The 18,292-nt window shown below is 40.4% G+C and overlaps 1 protein-coding gene across 1 annotated transcript in view; it reads right to left on the reverse strand.

Annotated features, from left to right (window-relative positions):
- Positions 1-2,347: 2,347 nt before the first annotated feature.
- RTN4RL2 (reticulon 4 receptor like 2) overlaps positions 2,348-18,292 on the reverse strand; it is a 62,262-nt gene continuing 46,317 nt past the window's right edge. Inside the window, exon 3 of the mRNA XM_073681235.1 lies at positions 2,348-3,087. Coding sequence (XP_073537336.1) covers positions 2,425-3,087 — 663 coding nt within the window. The 3' untranslated portion in view covers positions 2,348-2,424. The remainder of the gene's footprint in view (positions 3,088-18,292) is intronic.

Below are 18,292 nucleotides of genomic sequence, written 5' to 3' on the forward strand. Positions count from 1 at the left end.
TTGCAGTGACTATGAAGAAACACCTTTGTAGCAGCAGGTAAAAATGGAAAATGTATGGGATATTACAGCCTAGATTGGTGAAAAAGATAGATAAATTGTCCAGAAGATGTGGAGGCCATAAAAAAAGGAATATAGGTTAAGGTAATGTATGTAGCATGAAAAATTTCACACACGAGTTGCAACACATACAAATGATACTCCGAGAGTAATCTAAAACTTCTCATTCAGGTTTTTTTTTAACACCACTTTACAATGGGACTTTTTTCTCCTGTCATGTCAATCTCTTGATCCTTCCCACATACTGGCTAAATGAGTGCCAGCATCTGTAGTTCATCAATATCTTCATAATATTTTGTTTCAGATCCATAACAGCTATACTCATCATTTTCCCACTCAACCTACCAAAAATGTATGTAAAATATTAGCCTAAACAAAAACCTCTCCATCTTGTGTGTTTTTTATTGTTATGGAAAATGTCAGACCCCTGAGAACTTAACCAAACACTCATTGACCTTGAAGCAAAACATGGAGATGTGCTCACATCGGTAATACATTGACAAGCAAAAGGGTAACAATGTTTTGAACTTTTGACTTTCAGCCTCCATATCTCACCATCCACTATTGCTTCGAATGTGAAATTACCATCATTTTATAGACAATCATCTTGGCTATCTCATGCATAAATTTGACTTGCAACTATTTAGCATATGATTAGTTATGCACATTCTTGTCACGTCACTGCATTGTTACTGTTTTGCTCCTGGTGGTGGAACAATCTTTTTCTTCCTGCACACTACAAAATACCTGTTCTCACAATCCCTAATACCTCAGTGTGTTATTACGTTGATTCCCAAGCGAAAGGTCACTGTTTGAATGAAGGAGCAGGTATGAAGAAGATTTCCCAAGAAAAGAGAAACCGCATCATCCAGCAAATCGATAGGGGGTCTCTCAGGCAAGAAACTTGCCAAACTGCATCATGTGAGTGACATGACAGTTGGAAGAATATGAAATTAAGTCCATCCATCCATTCAAAAGCCAAGAGGTGGATGTCCAGGCAAAATATTGGAGTCAACAAGTTGGTTCATCACAATGGCAGTGGAGGTGGCTCGTATGCTTGGTAATAGTGGGCAGCATGGTGGCTCAGTGGTTAGAACTGCAGCCTTGCAGCGCTGGGCTCCTGGGTTCAAATCCCACCAAAGACAACATCTGCAAGGAGTTTGTATGTTCTCCCTGTGTTTGTGTGGATTTCTTCCTACACTCCAAAGACAATCTAGATTGTGAGCCCAAATGGAAACAGTGATGATAATGTCTATAAAGTGCTATGGAATTAATGGTGCTATATAAGTAAGTAAAATAAAAATGGTGGCCGGAGAAAAGGCCTAAACTTCAATATCATCATAAGGAGCAAAAAAAAAAAAAGTATGAAAAGTGGACAATAGAAGTGATTTGGAGCCATGAGATGAAAGTCAATAGACTAGGCTCTGATGGGTGCAAATGAGTCTAAGAAACAAGGGATAAAGGGGCTAACAGATTGAGAAATTGAAGTAACTGTGAAGTTTGGTGGAGGAAGCCTGATGATATTGGATTGTTTCACAACCAAAGTTGTTGAATACTTGACCAGGATTGATATGCTGTGCTATATGTGAGTATCCTACAAGATGAGTTACTTCATACACTCAAGTACTGAAAAGGACGACATAGTATTTCAGCAGGACAACAACTCAATACATCAAGATGAGCAAAGAAATTGTTCAATGTCAATGACAATGAAGTAGAGGTGCTGGATTGGCTCCCACAGTTCCCAGACCTCAACCCAAACACTTGTGGGTAGAGTTGAGGAAAAAGCTATATACATTCTCAAGTGAGTCAACCAGTATGCACCAACATTGGGAACATGTAGAAAAGGCCTGGGATCAGATTTTGGTCAAGACATGCTTGCATCTGAACGAGAGCATGCCCAGAAGGATTAGGCAGTGTTGAAAGCCAACAGTGAATTTACAAAATAATAACAAATTAATAAAAATTTAAATTTAGATTTTTAGGAGCAAACAGTAACAATTCAGTGTCATGACAAGAATCTGTATAATCATTTGCTAAATAGTTGCAAATCAAATTTATGTATGAGATAGCTAAGATGATTGTCTATAACATGATGGTAGTCTCACATTCAAAGCAGTAGTGGATGGTGATATGGAGACTGAAAGTCAAAAGATCAAAACATTGTTACCCTTTTGCTCGTCAGTATACCAATCTTCAGAGCTAGAGGAGTTGATGAGAACGATTACCACAAAGATGACTTTTGTCAGATAAGTTGCAGTAAAATAAACAATCACATACACTTGGATAAATATATATAATTTATTTGTCAGAAAGTGTTTACAGAGGATGAAGTAATAATCATTGAGAGGATTCTCTTTACACAGGTCATAGGTCTATTTCCACATTCCCAATGAGCAAAGCCAACAGAAGCAAAAGGCTTAGAGCACTTCTGTCTCCTCCTGCATTCAACCTTTTGTCACCAATATCTTCTCCCTCTCCCTCTATCCTAACTTCCCATTGATTGATCTCCGTCTCACTTGGGCCAGGTTGACCTCTATAGAAAGAGGATGGTTTAGGTGGGAAGGATAATCCTGACAGATTTCCTGTTGGGATAGGATTATGAGAGCTACAGAACCGCAGATCCCGCTCCTCGAGAGAGCGCAGGTCTCTTCCTCGAAAAGCTGGTGGGGATGAGCAGGTTACTGGAGAGCTAGAGATTCCTGGGGAGGATCGAAACCAACCCCACAGTGATCGGCAGCTACAGTCACAATGCCATGGGTTTCCATTCAAACGTAAAAACTGCAAAGAGGGTAGGGAGCGCAAACAATCTCCTGAGATGGACGGCAGGCTGTTATTGAAGAGGAAAAGAATGGTGAGGCTGTTCAAACCACTAAAAGCCGCAGGGGAGATAGTCACTAGACGATTACTATGGAGCAACAGACGATCCAGGCTTGAGAGACCAAAAAAAGTACTGGCTGGGAGGGACTGCAACTGGTTTCCATACAAAAACAATTGGGTGAGGTTTGACAGGTCACGAAATAAGCCATCCTAAAGAGAGAGAAACAATACGATGATTAGTATCTGGAAAGTCTTTTAAAGCTGTGGTGGAAATTAATTAATCAGTCAACTGAAAAATAGAAAAGGAATAACAGGTGGTGGAAGGAGTATTGTAGGAGTATCTCACACTGGTAAAGTAAGCGGTTTATATATAGTGTATGACAGCATCAGCGCCATACTTAAAGATATATGTGAAAGTTTAATTGACAGTCTGCAGATCATATAGAATCTGTCTCCTGCGTTCACAGACTAGCGAAGCAGCTGGCAGTGTGATTACTCAAATGCAAGCGCTTAAAGGAACACTCCAGGAAAATCGAATTCACGGAGGAATGACAAGTGCAGGGACTAAAGGAGCGATGCATGATACATCTTTAGTGTCCCTTATATCTGTGTGATACTCCCTCTCGATGTTATGCCTGGAGAGACCCTGCAGGGGTGGAGCATGACACACATTCACAAAACATTGCCCCTTTAGGTCCTTCACTAGGCAAAACACAGTTTATCCTGGAATGTTCCTTTAAAACATGCCTAAAATAAACAGTTTTGTGCTGGATTGTAGAGAATATTACCTTTTAATGGAAATCGATGCCACAACAGCTCACCATATTTATTACAGTATCAGAGCATATGTTAAAAGAGTAACTGTCATTTTAATTTTTATTTCATAAATCAATAGTACGCATGAAACAATCAATTTTGCAATAAATCTTGTCAGAGAAACCTCCTGGACTGATCTTGCAATATCAATTCATTTGTAAAATGTGTATTTAGTGAAGACAGAATATCACATCTTCCTTTTAAAATTCTATGGGGAGGAGGAGCTAGTGTTAGACAAATTACATAGAACTTTATGAGCACCAACTATCATCTCCTATCTCAGTAATGGAAAGATCTTCATTCACTGAAAGCAGATTTTACCTGTGAATTAAGAATTTTGAAAATGGATGATCAGTCCGGGAGGAGAAAGAAGCAGATTTCTCTCATAAGATATATTCCAAAGTTTCTTAATTTCATGTGTTCTAGTGATTTATGGAAAAAGAAAATCAAAATGTAGGTTACTCCTTAATTAACTCTTTGCAATGCTTTTTGTTTTATTAACCATGTATTCTCTCATTGTATAACACTGCCTCAGTAAAACATTTAGAAGACCAGAATATACTTGGAAGTGTGAATGAAATACTGCTACTTGTCAGAAAATCTGGTATCATAAACATCAAGTTCGCATTCAGTGCCCACTTTATGTCAACGAGAAATGTGCCCACACTGCAATGCCAAATAATTGCTGCCTACATAGTCATTCTTAGTAATGTAATAGTGATAAAACAGTTCCGATCAAGAATGTTCCCAAAACAGAACCAATTCAATCCTGCAGCCTACAAGTCCCATAGAAGATACCATCTCCATAATGGTGCTTAAATATCACTGCCCATACGGCTAAATTCACATGAGCAGATAAAAAATTGTTTGATTTTCATCCAGAAAAAAAAACAATTTTCATCCATATTGCCATCCACATGTCCTTTTTTTAACAACTGTATAACATCCGTTTTTATACATCAATAATTAAATAATTACACAAGGCCAAATATAGTTTCCTGTGTTAATAATTACATTTTATCTATTAAAAGTGGATACCATACGGATGTTGTCCATACGGTATCGGTTTGTTTTTGCTCTCCCATTGAAAAATATAGGCATGGCAACTCTCATCCAAAAAATGGATCAGACTAGCGCATGCTGCAATTTCTTTTTAGTCTGTGTATAAAATCATTCATGTGAATGTACCCATTCTGCATTGGTCTGTGTGAGGTCTGTCTTTTATATGATCAGCAGTCAGACCGAAAATACCTTCATGTGAATGTAACCTGTAGGTGACAAACAATGCGCCTCACCTGATATTATGCCTCATTCAGACGTCTGTTTTTCACATACATAATTTGTACAGATTGCACATTTTTCTATTTGGTCTATGGAGGTGATCACATGCCCGGGTTTTTTTTTTTTTGCGTAACATGTGTCCGCAAAAATATCACAGTGACTTGTCCGTTTTTGACACTGCAATCGGTTGGAGAAGCTTTGCAAAATTTTTATTTCCTACAAAAAAAATACCGATGAAAACACTGACGATAAAATCTGAAATACTGACGAAACTAGACTGTTTTTTTGTGTCTTAAAAAGTCACTGATGGCCATAAGGCAGACTGGGTATGGGTGAGGCCATAGGCAGCTGTCATTGTCATCTCTCTGCGCTCACCAAAGAAATGAGCTGGAACACATGTTGATGCAAGTGCACATTCACACTGTGGCCATTAACAAACATAATCTACTATAAAACAAAATGAGCAGTAAATAAATACTCAATCAGGGTATGTACTCATTTTTGTTTTACCGTAGGTTATATCTGTTTGCGCTCAGTCAAAGCCTTCATATTTATTTTTATTATTTGCTTTTCTTGAAATACATTTTTTGGGGAGATTCAAACTCAAAACCTGTAGCTTAGCAGGCTGCACTGCTGAATACAGGAGAATTTTCTCTTCCTAATGAACTAAGTGGTAGGGTTCTTCTTTGCAGGCATATTGTACTGGTACATAGAGATACATCTTTATATATCTGTATATTAAAGGTAAAATTAAAAAAGATATATTTTTTTCACTATAAAAATTCTATAAATAATATGGACGTATTATTGGTATCCATGAAACCGTAGTAATTTGTACAATGCAGTGAACATTTTAGTTATTGTGATTGGTAAATAGTGTAAAAAATGGTATGATTATTTTAATTTTCTCCATTAAACCTTTAAAAAAGTTAACACAAATGTAATGCGTGTGAACATGTTTGGCAAAATGACGCTTACAATTACAGATTGTCTCGCAATTAAACAAGAGCTCATACAGTGCTGTGCAAATTAACTGGGACAAAGCCAAAAAAAATATTTGTGAATATTTAATAAAAAAATGTTATAATGCACTGTTACATACTAATTTTAACCCCTTAAGCCCCGAGGGTGGTTTGCACGTTAATGACCAGGCCAATTTTTACAATTCTGACCACTGTCACTTTATGAGGTAATTACTCTGGAACGCTTCAACGGATCCCCCTGATTCTGAGATTGTTTTTTCGTGACATATTGTACTTCATGATAGTGGTAAAATTTCTTCGATATCACTTGCGTTTATTTGTGAAAAAATGGAAATTTGACGAAAATTTTCAACATTTTGCAATTTTCAAAATTTAAATTTTTATGCCCTTAAATCAGAGAGATATGTCACACAAAAGAGTTAATAAATAACATTTCCCACATGTCTACTTTACATCAGCACAATTTTGGAACCAAAATTTTTTTTTGTTAGGGAGCTATAAGGGTTAAAAGTTGACAAGCGATTTCTCATTTTTCCAACAAAATTTACAAAACCATTTTTTTAGGGACCACATCACATTTGAAGTCACTTTGAGGGGTATTTATGACAGAAACTACCCAAAAGTGACACCATTCTAAAAACTGCACCCCTCAAGGTGCTCAAAACCACATTCAAGAACTTTATTAACCCTTCAAGTGCTTCACAGGAATTTTTGGAATGTGGAAGAAAAAAATTAACATTTAACTTTTTTCACAAAAATGTTACTTTAGACCCAATTTTTTTTATTTTCACAGGGGTAACAATAAAAAATGGACCCCAAAATTTGTTGTGCAATTTCCCCGGGGCACGCAGATACCCAATATTTGGGGAAAAAACACTGTTTGGGCGCACGGCAGGGCTCGGAAGGGATGGAGTGCCAGTTGACTTTTTGATTGTAAAATTTGCTTGAATAATTAGCGGACGCCATGTTGTGTTTGGAGAGCCCCTGTGTGCCCAAACATTGGAGCTCCCCCACAAGTGACCCCATTTTGGAAACTAGACCCCCCAAGGCACCTATCTAGGTGCATAGTGAGCACTTGGAACCACAAGGTGCTTCACAAATTGATTCGTAAAAATGAAAAAGTGTTTTTTTTTTCACTTTTTCATTTTTACGAATCAATTTGTGAAGCACCTAGGGGTTCCAAGTGCTCACTATGCATCTAGATAGGTGCCTTGGGGGGTCTAGTTTCCAAAATGGGGTCACTTGTGGGGGAGCTCCAATGTTTGGGCACACAGGGACTCTCCAAATGCAACATGGTATCCGCTAACAAATTGAATGGAAAATCGGCTCAAATTGTTAGCGGACACCATGTTGCGTTTGGAGAGCCCCTGTGTGCCCAAACATTGGAGCTCCCCCACAAGTGACCCCATTTTCGAAACTAGACCCCCCAAGGCACCTATCTAGATGCATAGTGAGCACTTGGAACCCCAGGTGCTTCACAAATTGATTCGTAAAAATGAAAAAGTGAAAAAAAAACTACTTTTTCATTTTTATGAATCAATTTGTGAAGCACCTGGGGGTTCCAAGTGCTCACTATGCATCTAGATAGGTGCCTTGGGGGGTCTAGTTTCCAAAATGGGGTCACTTGTGGGGCAGCTCCAATGTTTGGGCACACAGGGACTCTCCAAATGCAACATGGTATCCGCTAACAAATTGAATGGAAAATCGGCTCAAATTGTTAGCGGACACCATTTTGCTTTTGGAGAGCCCCTGTGTGCCCAAACATTGGAGCTCCCCCACAAGTGACCCCATTTTGGAAACTAGACCCCCCAAGGCACCTATCTAGATGCATAGTGAGCACTTGGAACCCCCAGGTGCTTCACAAATTGATTCGTAAAAATGAAAAAGTGAAAAAAAAAACACTTTAATTTTTATGAATCAATTTGTGAAGCACCTGGGGGTTCCAAGTGCTCACTATGCATCTAGATAGGTGCCTTGGGGGGGTCTAGTTTCCAAAATGGGGTCACTTGTGGGGGAGCTCCAATGTTTGGGCACACAGGGACTCTCCAAATGCAACATGATATCCGCTAACAAATTGTCGGCTCACATTGTTAGCGGACACCATGTTGCGTTTGGAAAGCCCCTGTGTGCCCAAACATTGGAGCTCCCCCACAAGTGACCCCATTTTGGAAACTAGACCCCCCAAGGCACCTATCTAGATGCATAGTGAGCACTTGGAACCCCAGGTGCTTCACAAATTGATTCATAAAACTGAAAAAGTGAAAAATAAAACACTTTTTCATTTTTATGAATCAATTTGTGAAGCACCTGGGGGTTCCAAGTGCTCACTATGCATCTAGATAGGTGCCTTGGGGGGTTTAGTTTCCAAAATGGGGTCACTTGTGGGGGAGCTCCAATGTTTGGGCACGCAGGGGCTCTCCAAATGCAAGATGGCGTCCGCTAACAATTTGAGACGATTTTCCATTCAATTTGTTAGCGGACACCATGTCGCGTTTGGAGAGCCCGTGATGTGCCTAAACAGTGGAGCTCCCCCACAAGTGACCCCATTTTGGAAACTATACCCCCCAAGGATTTTATTAAGGTGTATAGTGAACATTTTGAACCCAGAGGTACGACACAGAATTTGTTTACATTAGGTCATCATATTGAATAAGTTGTCATTAGTCTTGAGCGCAAGTGCTCGCTACTTGAGTTTGCATCGGGTACTCAGGTATGCACCATGTGCAGCGTGTGCTCGAGTGACATGCTCGAGTCCCTGCTCCGCATGTTTCACGGTAATTAGACACCCCAAAAAAAACATGCGGTGATCGCTCGTGCATGGCAGGCAATCCCCGTAAAGTTTTTTTGGCCGCGAAGCATATGGGGCAGAGACTCGAGCATGTCACTCAAATACCCACGATACTCAATGCATACCAGAGCACCCGATGCAAACTCAAGTAGCGAGCACTTGCACTCAACACTAGTCGCCATATCGTCATCTTTTTTTTCTTACTTTTGAAAAAAATCCCAACCCCATCACAACCCTAACCCCAACCCCAGCCCTAACCCTAGCACAACCCTAACCCTAGCACAACCCTAACCCTAGCACAACCCTAGCCCTAGCACAACCCTAACCCTAGCACAACCCTAGCCCCAAACCCAGCCCTAACCCTAGCCCAATCCTAACCCAAGAGTTTATTTTTGACGCCGTTCCTTGTGCGGTATAAGTGATTAGACGACTTTATTCTTCGGGTTGGTGTGATTACAGCAATACCAGAATCATATGGGGTTTTTATGACTGACAGCTGTCACACACTAAAAGACGCATTTTTTGTAAAATCTAGTTTTTGCATCGCCATATTTTAAGAGCTATAATTTTTCCAGATTTTGGCAGACAGTCATGTGATGGCTCGTTTTTTGCGGGATGACTTGACGTTGTTATTGGTGCCATTTTCAGGCACGTGACATTTTTTGATCGCTTTCTATTTCGATTTTTGGGAGGCAGAATAAACAAAAACCAACAATTCAGGAATTGTTTTTTTTGTTTTTTTTTATTCTGTTCCGCGTGTGGTAAAATTGATAAGGTAGCTTTATTCTTCGGGTCAGTACGTTTACAGCGGTACCACATTTATATCGTTTTTCTATGTTTTGCACTTTTACATAATAAAAGCAATTTTATAGAAAAAAATATTTTTTAGCATTGCTTTATTCTGAGAGCTATAACTTTTTTATTTTTTGGATGATGGTGCTGTATGGTGGCTTGTTTTTTGCGGGACGAGATGACGTTTTCAGCGGTACCATTTTTATTTATATTTGTCTTTTTGATCGCGTGTTATTCTATTTTTTGTTTGGCGGAATGGTGATAAAGCATTGTTTTTTGCTTCGTTTTTTTTTTTTTTTTTTTTTTTTTACCGTGTTCACTGAAGGGGTTAACTAGTGGGACAGTTTTATAGGTCAGGTTGTTCCGGACGCGGCGATACCAAATATGTGTACTTTTATTGTTTTTTTTTTTTTTTTTTTTATAATAATATTTATTGATGGGTACATTATATTTTTATTTTTGGTGGATTATTTTTTTTTTTATATTTTTGCAATTTTTTATTTTATTTTTTTTTCACTTTCTGGAAGCTTATATAGTTTATTACTTTGTCCCACTCTGGGACTTTCACTTTTTTTTCTCTGATCGCCTGCATGGCACAGGAATGCAGCACCATCCCTGTGCCATGCAGGCTGTCAGCGCCGGACAGGGAGAAGATTGTTTGGAGATGCACTGCGCATGTCCAAACAATCTTCCTGCTGTCTGGTGACCCAGATGTTGTCATGACGACATCGGGTCGTCATGGCAACACCCGGGAAGCCTTTGCAGACAGAGCTGGAAGCCAGAAGAGGAGGTGAGTATCTGCGATCACCCCCCCTTGCCCCCGCAATGCTGCGATCGACTTTGATCGACTTCGATCGCAGCATCGCGGGGGTTAATGTGCTGGGAGCGGTGCAGGACCGCTCCCTGCACATAGTATCGGGTGTCAGCTGTGACAATCAGCTGACACCCGGCGGCGATCACGCCCACACAGCCTGTGTGCGGTCGCGATCGCCATGACGTACTAATACGGGTCTGGCTCTTAAGTCCCAGGGCACAGACGCGTATTAGTACGTTTAATGTTGTTAAGGGGTTAATAAGCAATATGTCCTCCTTTAGCAGATATGAGATTTTCAATGCGTTTTGGCATTGATTCTACCAAGTTTTTGCATAAATTCTTCATTTCTTCATCATGGAACCACACTTGTATGGCACTGTTTATCATGCGTTCTTTGGTTATACAGTCCATTTTGCCAAGACGTTTCTTCACAATGCTCCACAAATTTTCTATAGGATTTAAGTCTGGTGAATTGCCAGGCCAGTCCAGCACTTTTACTTTATTTTCTTCCAGGAATTTCTTCACACACTTGGAATTGTGGCATGGAGAAAAAGTACACTAAACCACTCCTCACAGAAACAAGCTCTCAACTGAAGCTGAGGGGGCAGCTACCTGTTATTTTCTGACTAAAACTAGTCAAACCACATTTTGTTACTCACGGCTGTACACTCACACCTGTTCAAAGCAGTTAAAACTGTTTGAATCACTGACTGGTAACCAACTTACGATTTTACTTAAAAAATGCTTTGTCCCAATTAATTTGCACAGCACTGTATAGTGATGTTACATAAAAATAAAAAATAAATATGACTTTTACACCTATGAAATAATGAGAAAAAACTTGGTCATCTGAAGAAGTGCTTAACAAAAACTTCATTGAGTATATGCATGTGTTATGTGCATATTTGATATATGCTACTATGTATATGCATGTGTAATGTGTAAATGGCCATATAATGTATTAGCAGGTACATAATTTATACATGTGTGCTTAATGACAATATAAATGTATATATGCAGGTGGGTGTCTTCTGGAAAGGGCACTGGCGGACACAGACGGAAGAGGCCCCTGTGCAAGAAGAATATATGGGCCATATGCAGTCCAATAATTCATCAGAATACAAATTTCACCTGCTTTGGAGGTAGATGTGGGCCCTCTTACTTCTTAGGCCCCTGTGCAGCTGCACACATTACACCAATGGTATATCCCCCCCTGGGAATGGGTAATCAGATACAAGTCTTGCACAGAGGCCCTTCACTGTCAGTGTCCGCCTACTTTTTAACTCCAAGTTTATGTGGATTTCAGTGACATATTCAGCAAGCGTTATGCTAAGACTATTCAGGCTTTAGACTGTGCTTTGGATCTTTTACCTTGTACCAGTCGCTCACTGGGTCAAGTCTATCTTTTTTTTCTCTTCAAGAAAGAGAGGCCATGGCACAATACATTAAAGAAAATTTGAACACAGGTGTGACGACACTCCATTTATTCTTAATTATGCCAAACATATTATTCAGTAGGCCCAGGGACATGAGCTATTGTTCACAAGAGCCTAAACGTTAACTCTTCGTTGACTTGATATTTGTTGATTTGTTGAATGGTTGCTGACTACATATTGTAGCAGTCCTTGCAGCTTATTGTTCTGCTATTTTTGAGGGACAAAGGTGCAGGTTAATTGAACAATCAATGTTTGTTAATTTGGTGAATGCCTGCTGACTACCTATTGTATCAGTCCATGCAGCTTGATGTTCTGCAAACATTGAAGGACAAAATATGCAGGTTAATTGAACACTCCAACAATAAGAGATATCCTTCTCCCACCTCCCCCCAAATATGTGGATAATGGCCTGAAGGACAGCTGTGGGTATAAAAAGGGACCTCTCTCCTTCTACAGAGAGTCTCTAGAGGACAGCAGCCAAGGCACCATGGTTCTAACCGGAGGAATACAGATTTGATCAACTGCCCATCACTGAACCCATGGAGACACTTGGATAATCCAGGTTGGGACAACCACCCAGTCGCCCGGCCACATGCCTCAATGGGCTCTGTCAGCTTCCTAAGCTTGCTACTACTTCCTCTCTGTGGGTGCTCACCAAAAGCGGGGTGTCACTAGTTGGGGTTGTTGGCCCTGGAAGTCCCGAAGTCGCAGATGTTCTAATTCTCAGTGAGCCAGCGGATGGGTGAGACGCTGTCATTTGCACCATCTTATGTACTTGCTGGGACTGTACTATATATATATATATATATATATATATATATATATATATATATATATATATATGTTATTGACTGTTGGTGATCCAATAAAGTATCATGCCATTGTGTTACCCTCACCCTGTGTTTGAATAGTATTATGCCCACGGAAACGGAGTATGAGCGTTCAGTGAGATGAGCCTTAGTCCATGCAGTATTTCTAAACATGGCCAGGCCAGTGGACGAGAGCACCCACTGACCCTCGTGTATCCACAACAGGCTTCATTCTAAAATCTCCCTCCTCAACAGAAGCAGGATTTTTATTGAGCAAAAATGAATAAAAAAACAGTTGCCAACATCCATGTATGCATTCGTGTGATTCAAAGAAAATTACTTCTTCTATTACTTGTTCCACAGATCCACATCTCTACTGAGATCATTAACAACTTACCAAATTTTTTTAGTTGCACGGTCATATGGTTGTCAGTCAGACAGTTTTCCAAAATGTCTAATTTTAGTCCTCCCTCCAATTCATGACTAGTCAATTTTGCCTTGGTGCACATTTGTGTCTCCTCCCCGCTTCCAAGAGCCATAGTATTTTTTTTCTATCGACAGACAGCCATATAATGGCCATTTTTTTATGGAATAAGTTGTAGTTTTGAATTACACAATTTATTTAACTATACAAGTAGTAGAAAAGTAGTGTGAAATGGTAAAAAAGTACTATTTTGCCACTTTATGGCATTCATTGTGCAGTTAAAATAATTCTATGCAGCAGAACCAAATTTGTATCTAGCCACAAGACTAGGAATAAAAATAAATCCCAGAAAATGAGTGAAAAGCAAAATCCACAATTTAAAAATTATATTTATTAGACTTAAATATAAAATACACAGATAAATTTAAAAATATAAATATGAACACATGAGTGCCTTAAAAAAATGGACCATGGCGAATGTCCATGAAGAATAGATATACTGACAAGCAAAAGGGTAACAATGTTTTAAACTTTTGACTTTCAGGCTCCATATCTCATATCCACTACTGCTTAGAACGTGAAACTATCATCATTTTATAGACAATCATCTTGGCTATCTCATACATAAATTTTACTTGGAACTATTTAGCATATGATTAGTTATGCATATTCTTGTCATGTCACTGCATTGTTGAGGTCTGGGGACTGTGGGGGCAAATCCAGCACCTCTCCTTTATTGTCCTTTATTGTCATTGAACCATTTCTTCGCCAATCTCGACGTATGTTTCTAGTTGTTGTCTTGCTAGAAAACTATGTCATCCTTTTCATACCCATAGTACTCTAGTGTACGAAGTAACTCATCTTGTAGGATACTTACATATAGCTTAGCATTGAGACCTCCATTTACAGTATCCTGGTCAAGTATACAATGCCTTTGGCTGTGAAACATTAGGTTTCCTTCACCAAACTTGACAGTTCCTTCAATTTCTCGATCCGTTAGACCCTTTTTCCCTTGTTTTCCCATTTGAACCCATCAGAGCCCAGTCTATTGACTTTTGTCTCATTGCTCCAAATCAACCGTTTCCAATCTTCTACTGTCCACTTTTCGTACTTTTTTGCAAACTCGAGCTGACACTTCTTACGACGACATTGAAGTCGAGGCTACTTCACCTTTTTTCGGGCCACCATTCCAGACTTCTGTAACATGCTTCGCACGGTGCTTGCATGGACGTTTGTGATCTCACTATTATGAAGCATACGAGCCTCCTCCACTCCCGTGTTTGTCACACTAGAACTGATAGACCTTGTGATGAGCCGACTTGTTGACTCCAATATTTTGCCTAGCATCTCTTGGCTTTTGAATGGATGGATGGACTTCATTTCGTATTCTTCCAATTGTCATGGCACTCACATGATGCAGTTAGGCAATTTTCTTGGTCGAGAGACTGCTATTGATGAGCTTGATGATGTTGTTTCTCTTTTCTTAGGAAATCTTCTTCATGGCTGCTCCTTGATTCAAGCCAGTGACCTTTCGCTTGGGAATCAACCAAATAACAGACTGAGCTATTAGGGAATGAGAGAACAGGTTGTAATGTGTAGTATACAGGAAGAAAAAGTTTTTTTCCACTACCAGGAGCAAAACAGTAACAATGCAGTAACATGACAAGAATCTGCATAACTAATCATATGCCAAATATTTGCAAGTCAAATTTATGTATGAGATAGCCAAGATGATTGTCTATGAAATGATGGTAGTCTCATGTTCGCAGAAGTAGTGGAAGGTGAGATACGGAGCCTAAAAATCAAAAGTTCAAAACATTGTTACCTTTTTGCTTATCAGTGTATTCATAATCACAAAATAATAATTGATTAATTAGCTAGAGTGCCTATTAACGGAATACTGGACACTCGATAGCTGGTTAAATGTGCATAAGATGTGAAGACAAGATGCGTCATAAGATGGTATTTGAAAATATAAAAGACATTACCTACAAACTAGTTTTCCAACTGCTGCAAGGTAGATGAGATGTCCCTCCACCCCGACGCGCATTTCACTATGCTTATTCCTGGGGGTGTGAGAATCCATACATCTTCATATCAGAGAATCCATACATCTTCACCTTAAGGCTATGTGCCCACGATGCAGAAATGCTCCGGATTTTCCCTGAGTGTTTCTGCATCTCCCCTGGCAGAAAAAATGCATGCGGATTGTACATGCAAAAGGCATGGATTTATATAGTGTGACCGAAAGAATGGTAAAAAATAAATCTATACTTGCCTTCCGATGGCCCCCGCAGTCTTGCTTCGCTCAGTCCTGGCTGCCGGCAGATCGCGGTACACTGAAGGACCTGCTGTTGTCAGTGTCGCGTGACCCGTCACATGACTATGACGTCAGCGCAGGTCCTTCAGTCCATCGCGATCTGCCGGCAAGCAGAGACAAGGACATCGGGGTCCACCAGAAGGCAAATATTTATTTTTTATTTTATTCTTTTTTTTACAGGTTCTATGGTACCCGGGTCCGGAGGAGAGTTTCCTCTTCTCTAGACCTGGATACCATCCGCACATTGGAACGCATGGAATGCGCATCTACATATACAGTGATGCGTAATCCATGCGTTCTAATGCAAGTCAATGGCGACGAAAACGCAGCGCTTCCGCAAAATAATTGGTAATGCTGTATTTTTTTCCGCAATGATAATCCGCAGTGGAAATTTCCGCAGCATGTGCACGGCACATGCGGGTTATCATTGGGGGACATGGCAGGCCTTCTACCATGCGTTTTTAATGGGTTTCTGCAGCGTTTTTGCCGCTGCGGAAACGCTTAAAAAACGCATCGTGGGCACACAGCCTTAATATTCCTCATGGACAACATCCTAAAGTGCCTCTTCCTTATTCCAACCAATTTCTGTCAAACAGAAATCGTGTTTCTTAAGGATTTGAATCTGATCTTCTCCGGGTGTTTTGGGTTAGGGGACATAGGTGTCCCCGGTCTTCCACACTTTTTGCCATGGCGATCGAGCCTTTAGTTAATATTATTTGTAAGATTCCCAACATTTGTAGTATAGTTAATGATGTGTAGGAATACATATGTGCATTGTTTGCTCCGATAAGGTTCCACTCTTTATTACCCCTCTGCTAAACTCCTTCCTAATATCTTTAGGATCTTTTTTATTTTTGGTTGACTTTCCGGGCTTAAAGAGGTTGTCCAACCCTACACACTCATTGGCTGTTAGTATCTGCCCCAGCACACTCCGCATTGGAAGTGACAGAGCAATGACCCTGTTTCCTCATCTGTAGTGCAATAATCTACCTCCTGTCACATCAACATTGGTGATAGAACCGTCACATGTCCCCACATCACCCCTGACATAGGAATCCTGGGAAGTGAAAAGTCTATAGACGTGTGTGTTTATTGTGGTCTGCTCACTCGGCTGCACATAGAGGTAGACACGGGACACTGTATCTTTAAATTTTCAGTTGGTTTATTAAGTGGCATAAACCAATGTAGAGTTCATGAAAATAAACACAGCCCATCTGGCATAACGGCTAAACAAAATAAGAAAATGTCCAGCAAAGTCCTTGCACCGGCCAGGGTCGGGCCCCTCAGGGTTAGCAAAAACCACACGGTTCAGATTTAGCATAAACAAACACGAGCTCCTCGCTCTGGAGCTGGCCTCCAGATACTGAACCACACCTGAGTCAAAAGGCTGGCTATTTAAAGCTCCCAGACCACACCCTGGGGTGGAGATATGGTGAATGACCTCCTGCCCGCACTCTGGTCATTCACCTATCAAACATGCCCTTTTAAATCTGACTGATTAACCCTCTCTGCACCTATTATGCAGGACTAGACTTCCATGTTTCACACCTCAGCTACTGCAGAGCCTCATAATACACCACAGCTGCTGCAAAACCTCAAAATGCACACCTCAGCTGCTGCAGAACATCATAATACACACCTCGGCTGCTGCAGAACTTCATCATATATACCTCAGCTGCTGCAGAACATCATAATACACACCTCAGCTACTGAAGATCATCATAATACACACCTCAGCTACTGCAGAAACTTATAATACACCTCGGCTGCTGCAGAACCTCAAAATACACACCTCAGCTACTGAAGAGCTTCATAATACACCTCAGTTGCTGAAGAATCTCATAATACACCTCAGCTGCTGCAGAATATCATAATACACACCTCAACTACTGCAGAAACTCATAATACACTTCAGCTACTGCAGAACCTCATAATATACCTTAGCTGCTGCAGAACCTCAAAATACACACCTCAGCTACTGCAGATCCTCATAATATACCTCAGCCGCTGCAGAACCTCATAATACACATCTCAGCTGCTGCAAAACCTCATAATACACAGCTCAGCTGCTGCAGAACCTCATAATACACACCTCAGCTACTGCAGAAACTCATAATACACCTCAGCTACTGCAGAACCTCATAATATACCTTGGCTGCTACCTTGGCTGCTGCAGAACCTCAAAATACACACCTCAGCTACTGCAGATCATCATAATACACACCTCAGCTACTGCAGAAACTTATAATACACCTCGGCTGCTGCAGAACCTCAAAATACACACCTCAGCTACTGCAGAACTTCATAATACACCTCAGCTGCTGCAGAATATCATAATACACACCTCAACTACTGCAGAAACTCATAATACACTTCAGCTACTGCAGAACCTCATAACATACCTTGGCTGCTGCAGAACCTCAAAATACACACCTCAGCTACTGCAGATCCTCATAATATACCTCAGCCGCTGTAGAACCTCAAAATACACATCTCAGCTGCTGCAAAACCTCATAATACACACCTCAGCTGCTGCAGAACCTCAAAATACACACCTCAGCTACTGCAGATCATCATAATACACCTCAGCTGCTGCAAAACCTCATAATATACCTCTGCCGCTGCAGAACATCATAATACACATCTCAGCTGCTGCAAAACCTCATAATACACACCTCACCTACTGCAAAACCTCATAATACACACAAGCTGCTGCAGAACATTATAATACACACCTCAGCTACTGTAGAACTTCATAATACACACCTCAGTGATTGATGAACATCATAATACACGCCTCAGCTGCTGCAGAACCTCATAATACACATCAGCTGCTACATAATCTTATAATACATCTCATCTGCTGCAGGACATCATAATACATACCTCAGCTGCTGCAGAACCTCATAACATACCTCAGCTACTGCAAAACCTCATAATACACCTCAGATG

Source organism: Phyllobates terribilis, unplaced genomic scaffold (assembly GCF_046119375.1).
Source record: "Phyllobates terribilis strain yellow unplaced genomic scaffold, ASM4611937v1 Scaffold_5__5_contigs__length_657084704, whole genome shotgun sequence".
Taxonomy (NCBI): domain Eukaryota; kingdom Metazoa; phylum Chordata; class Amphibia; order Anura; family Dendrobatidae; genus Phyllobates; species Phyllobates terribilis.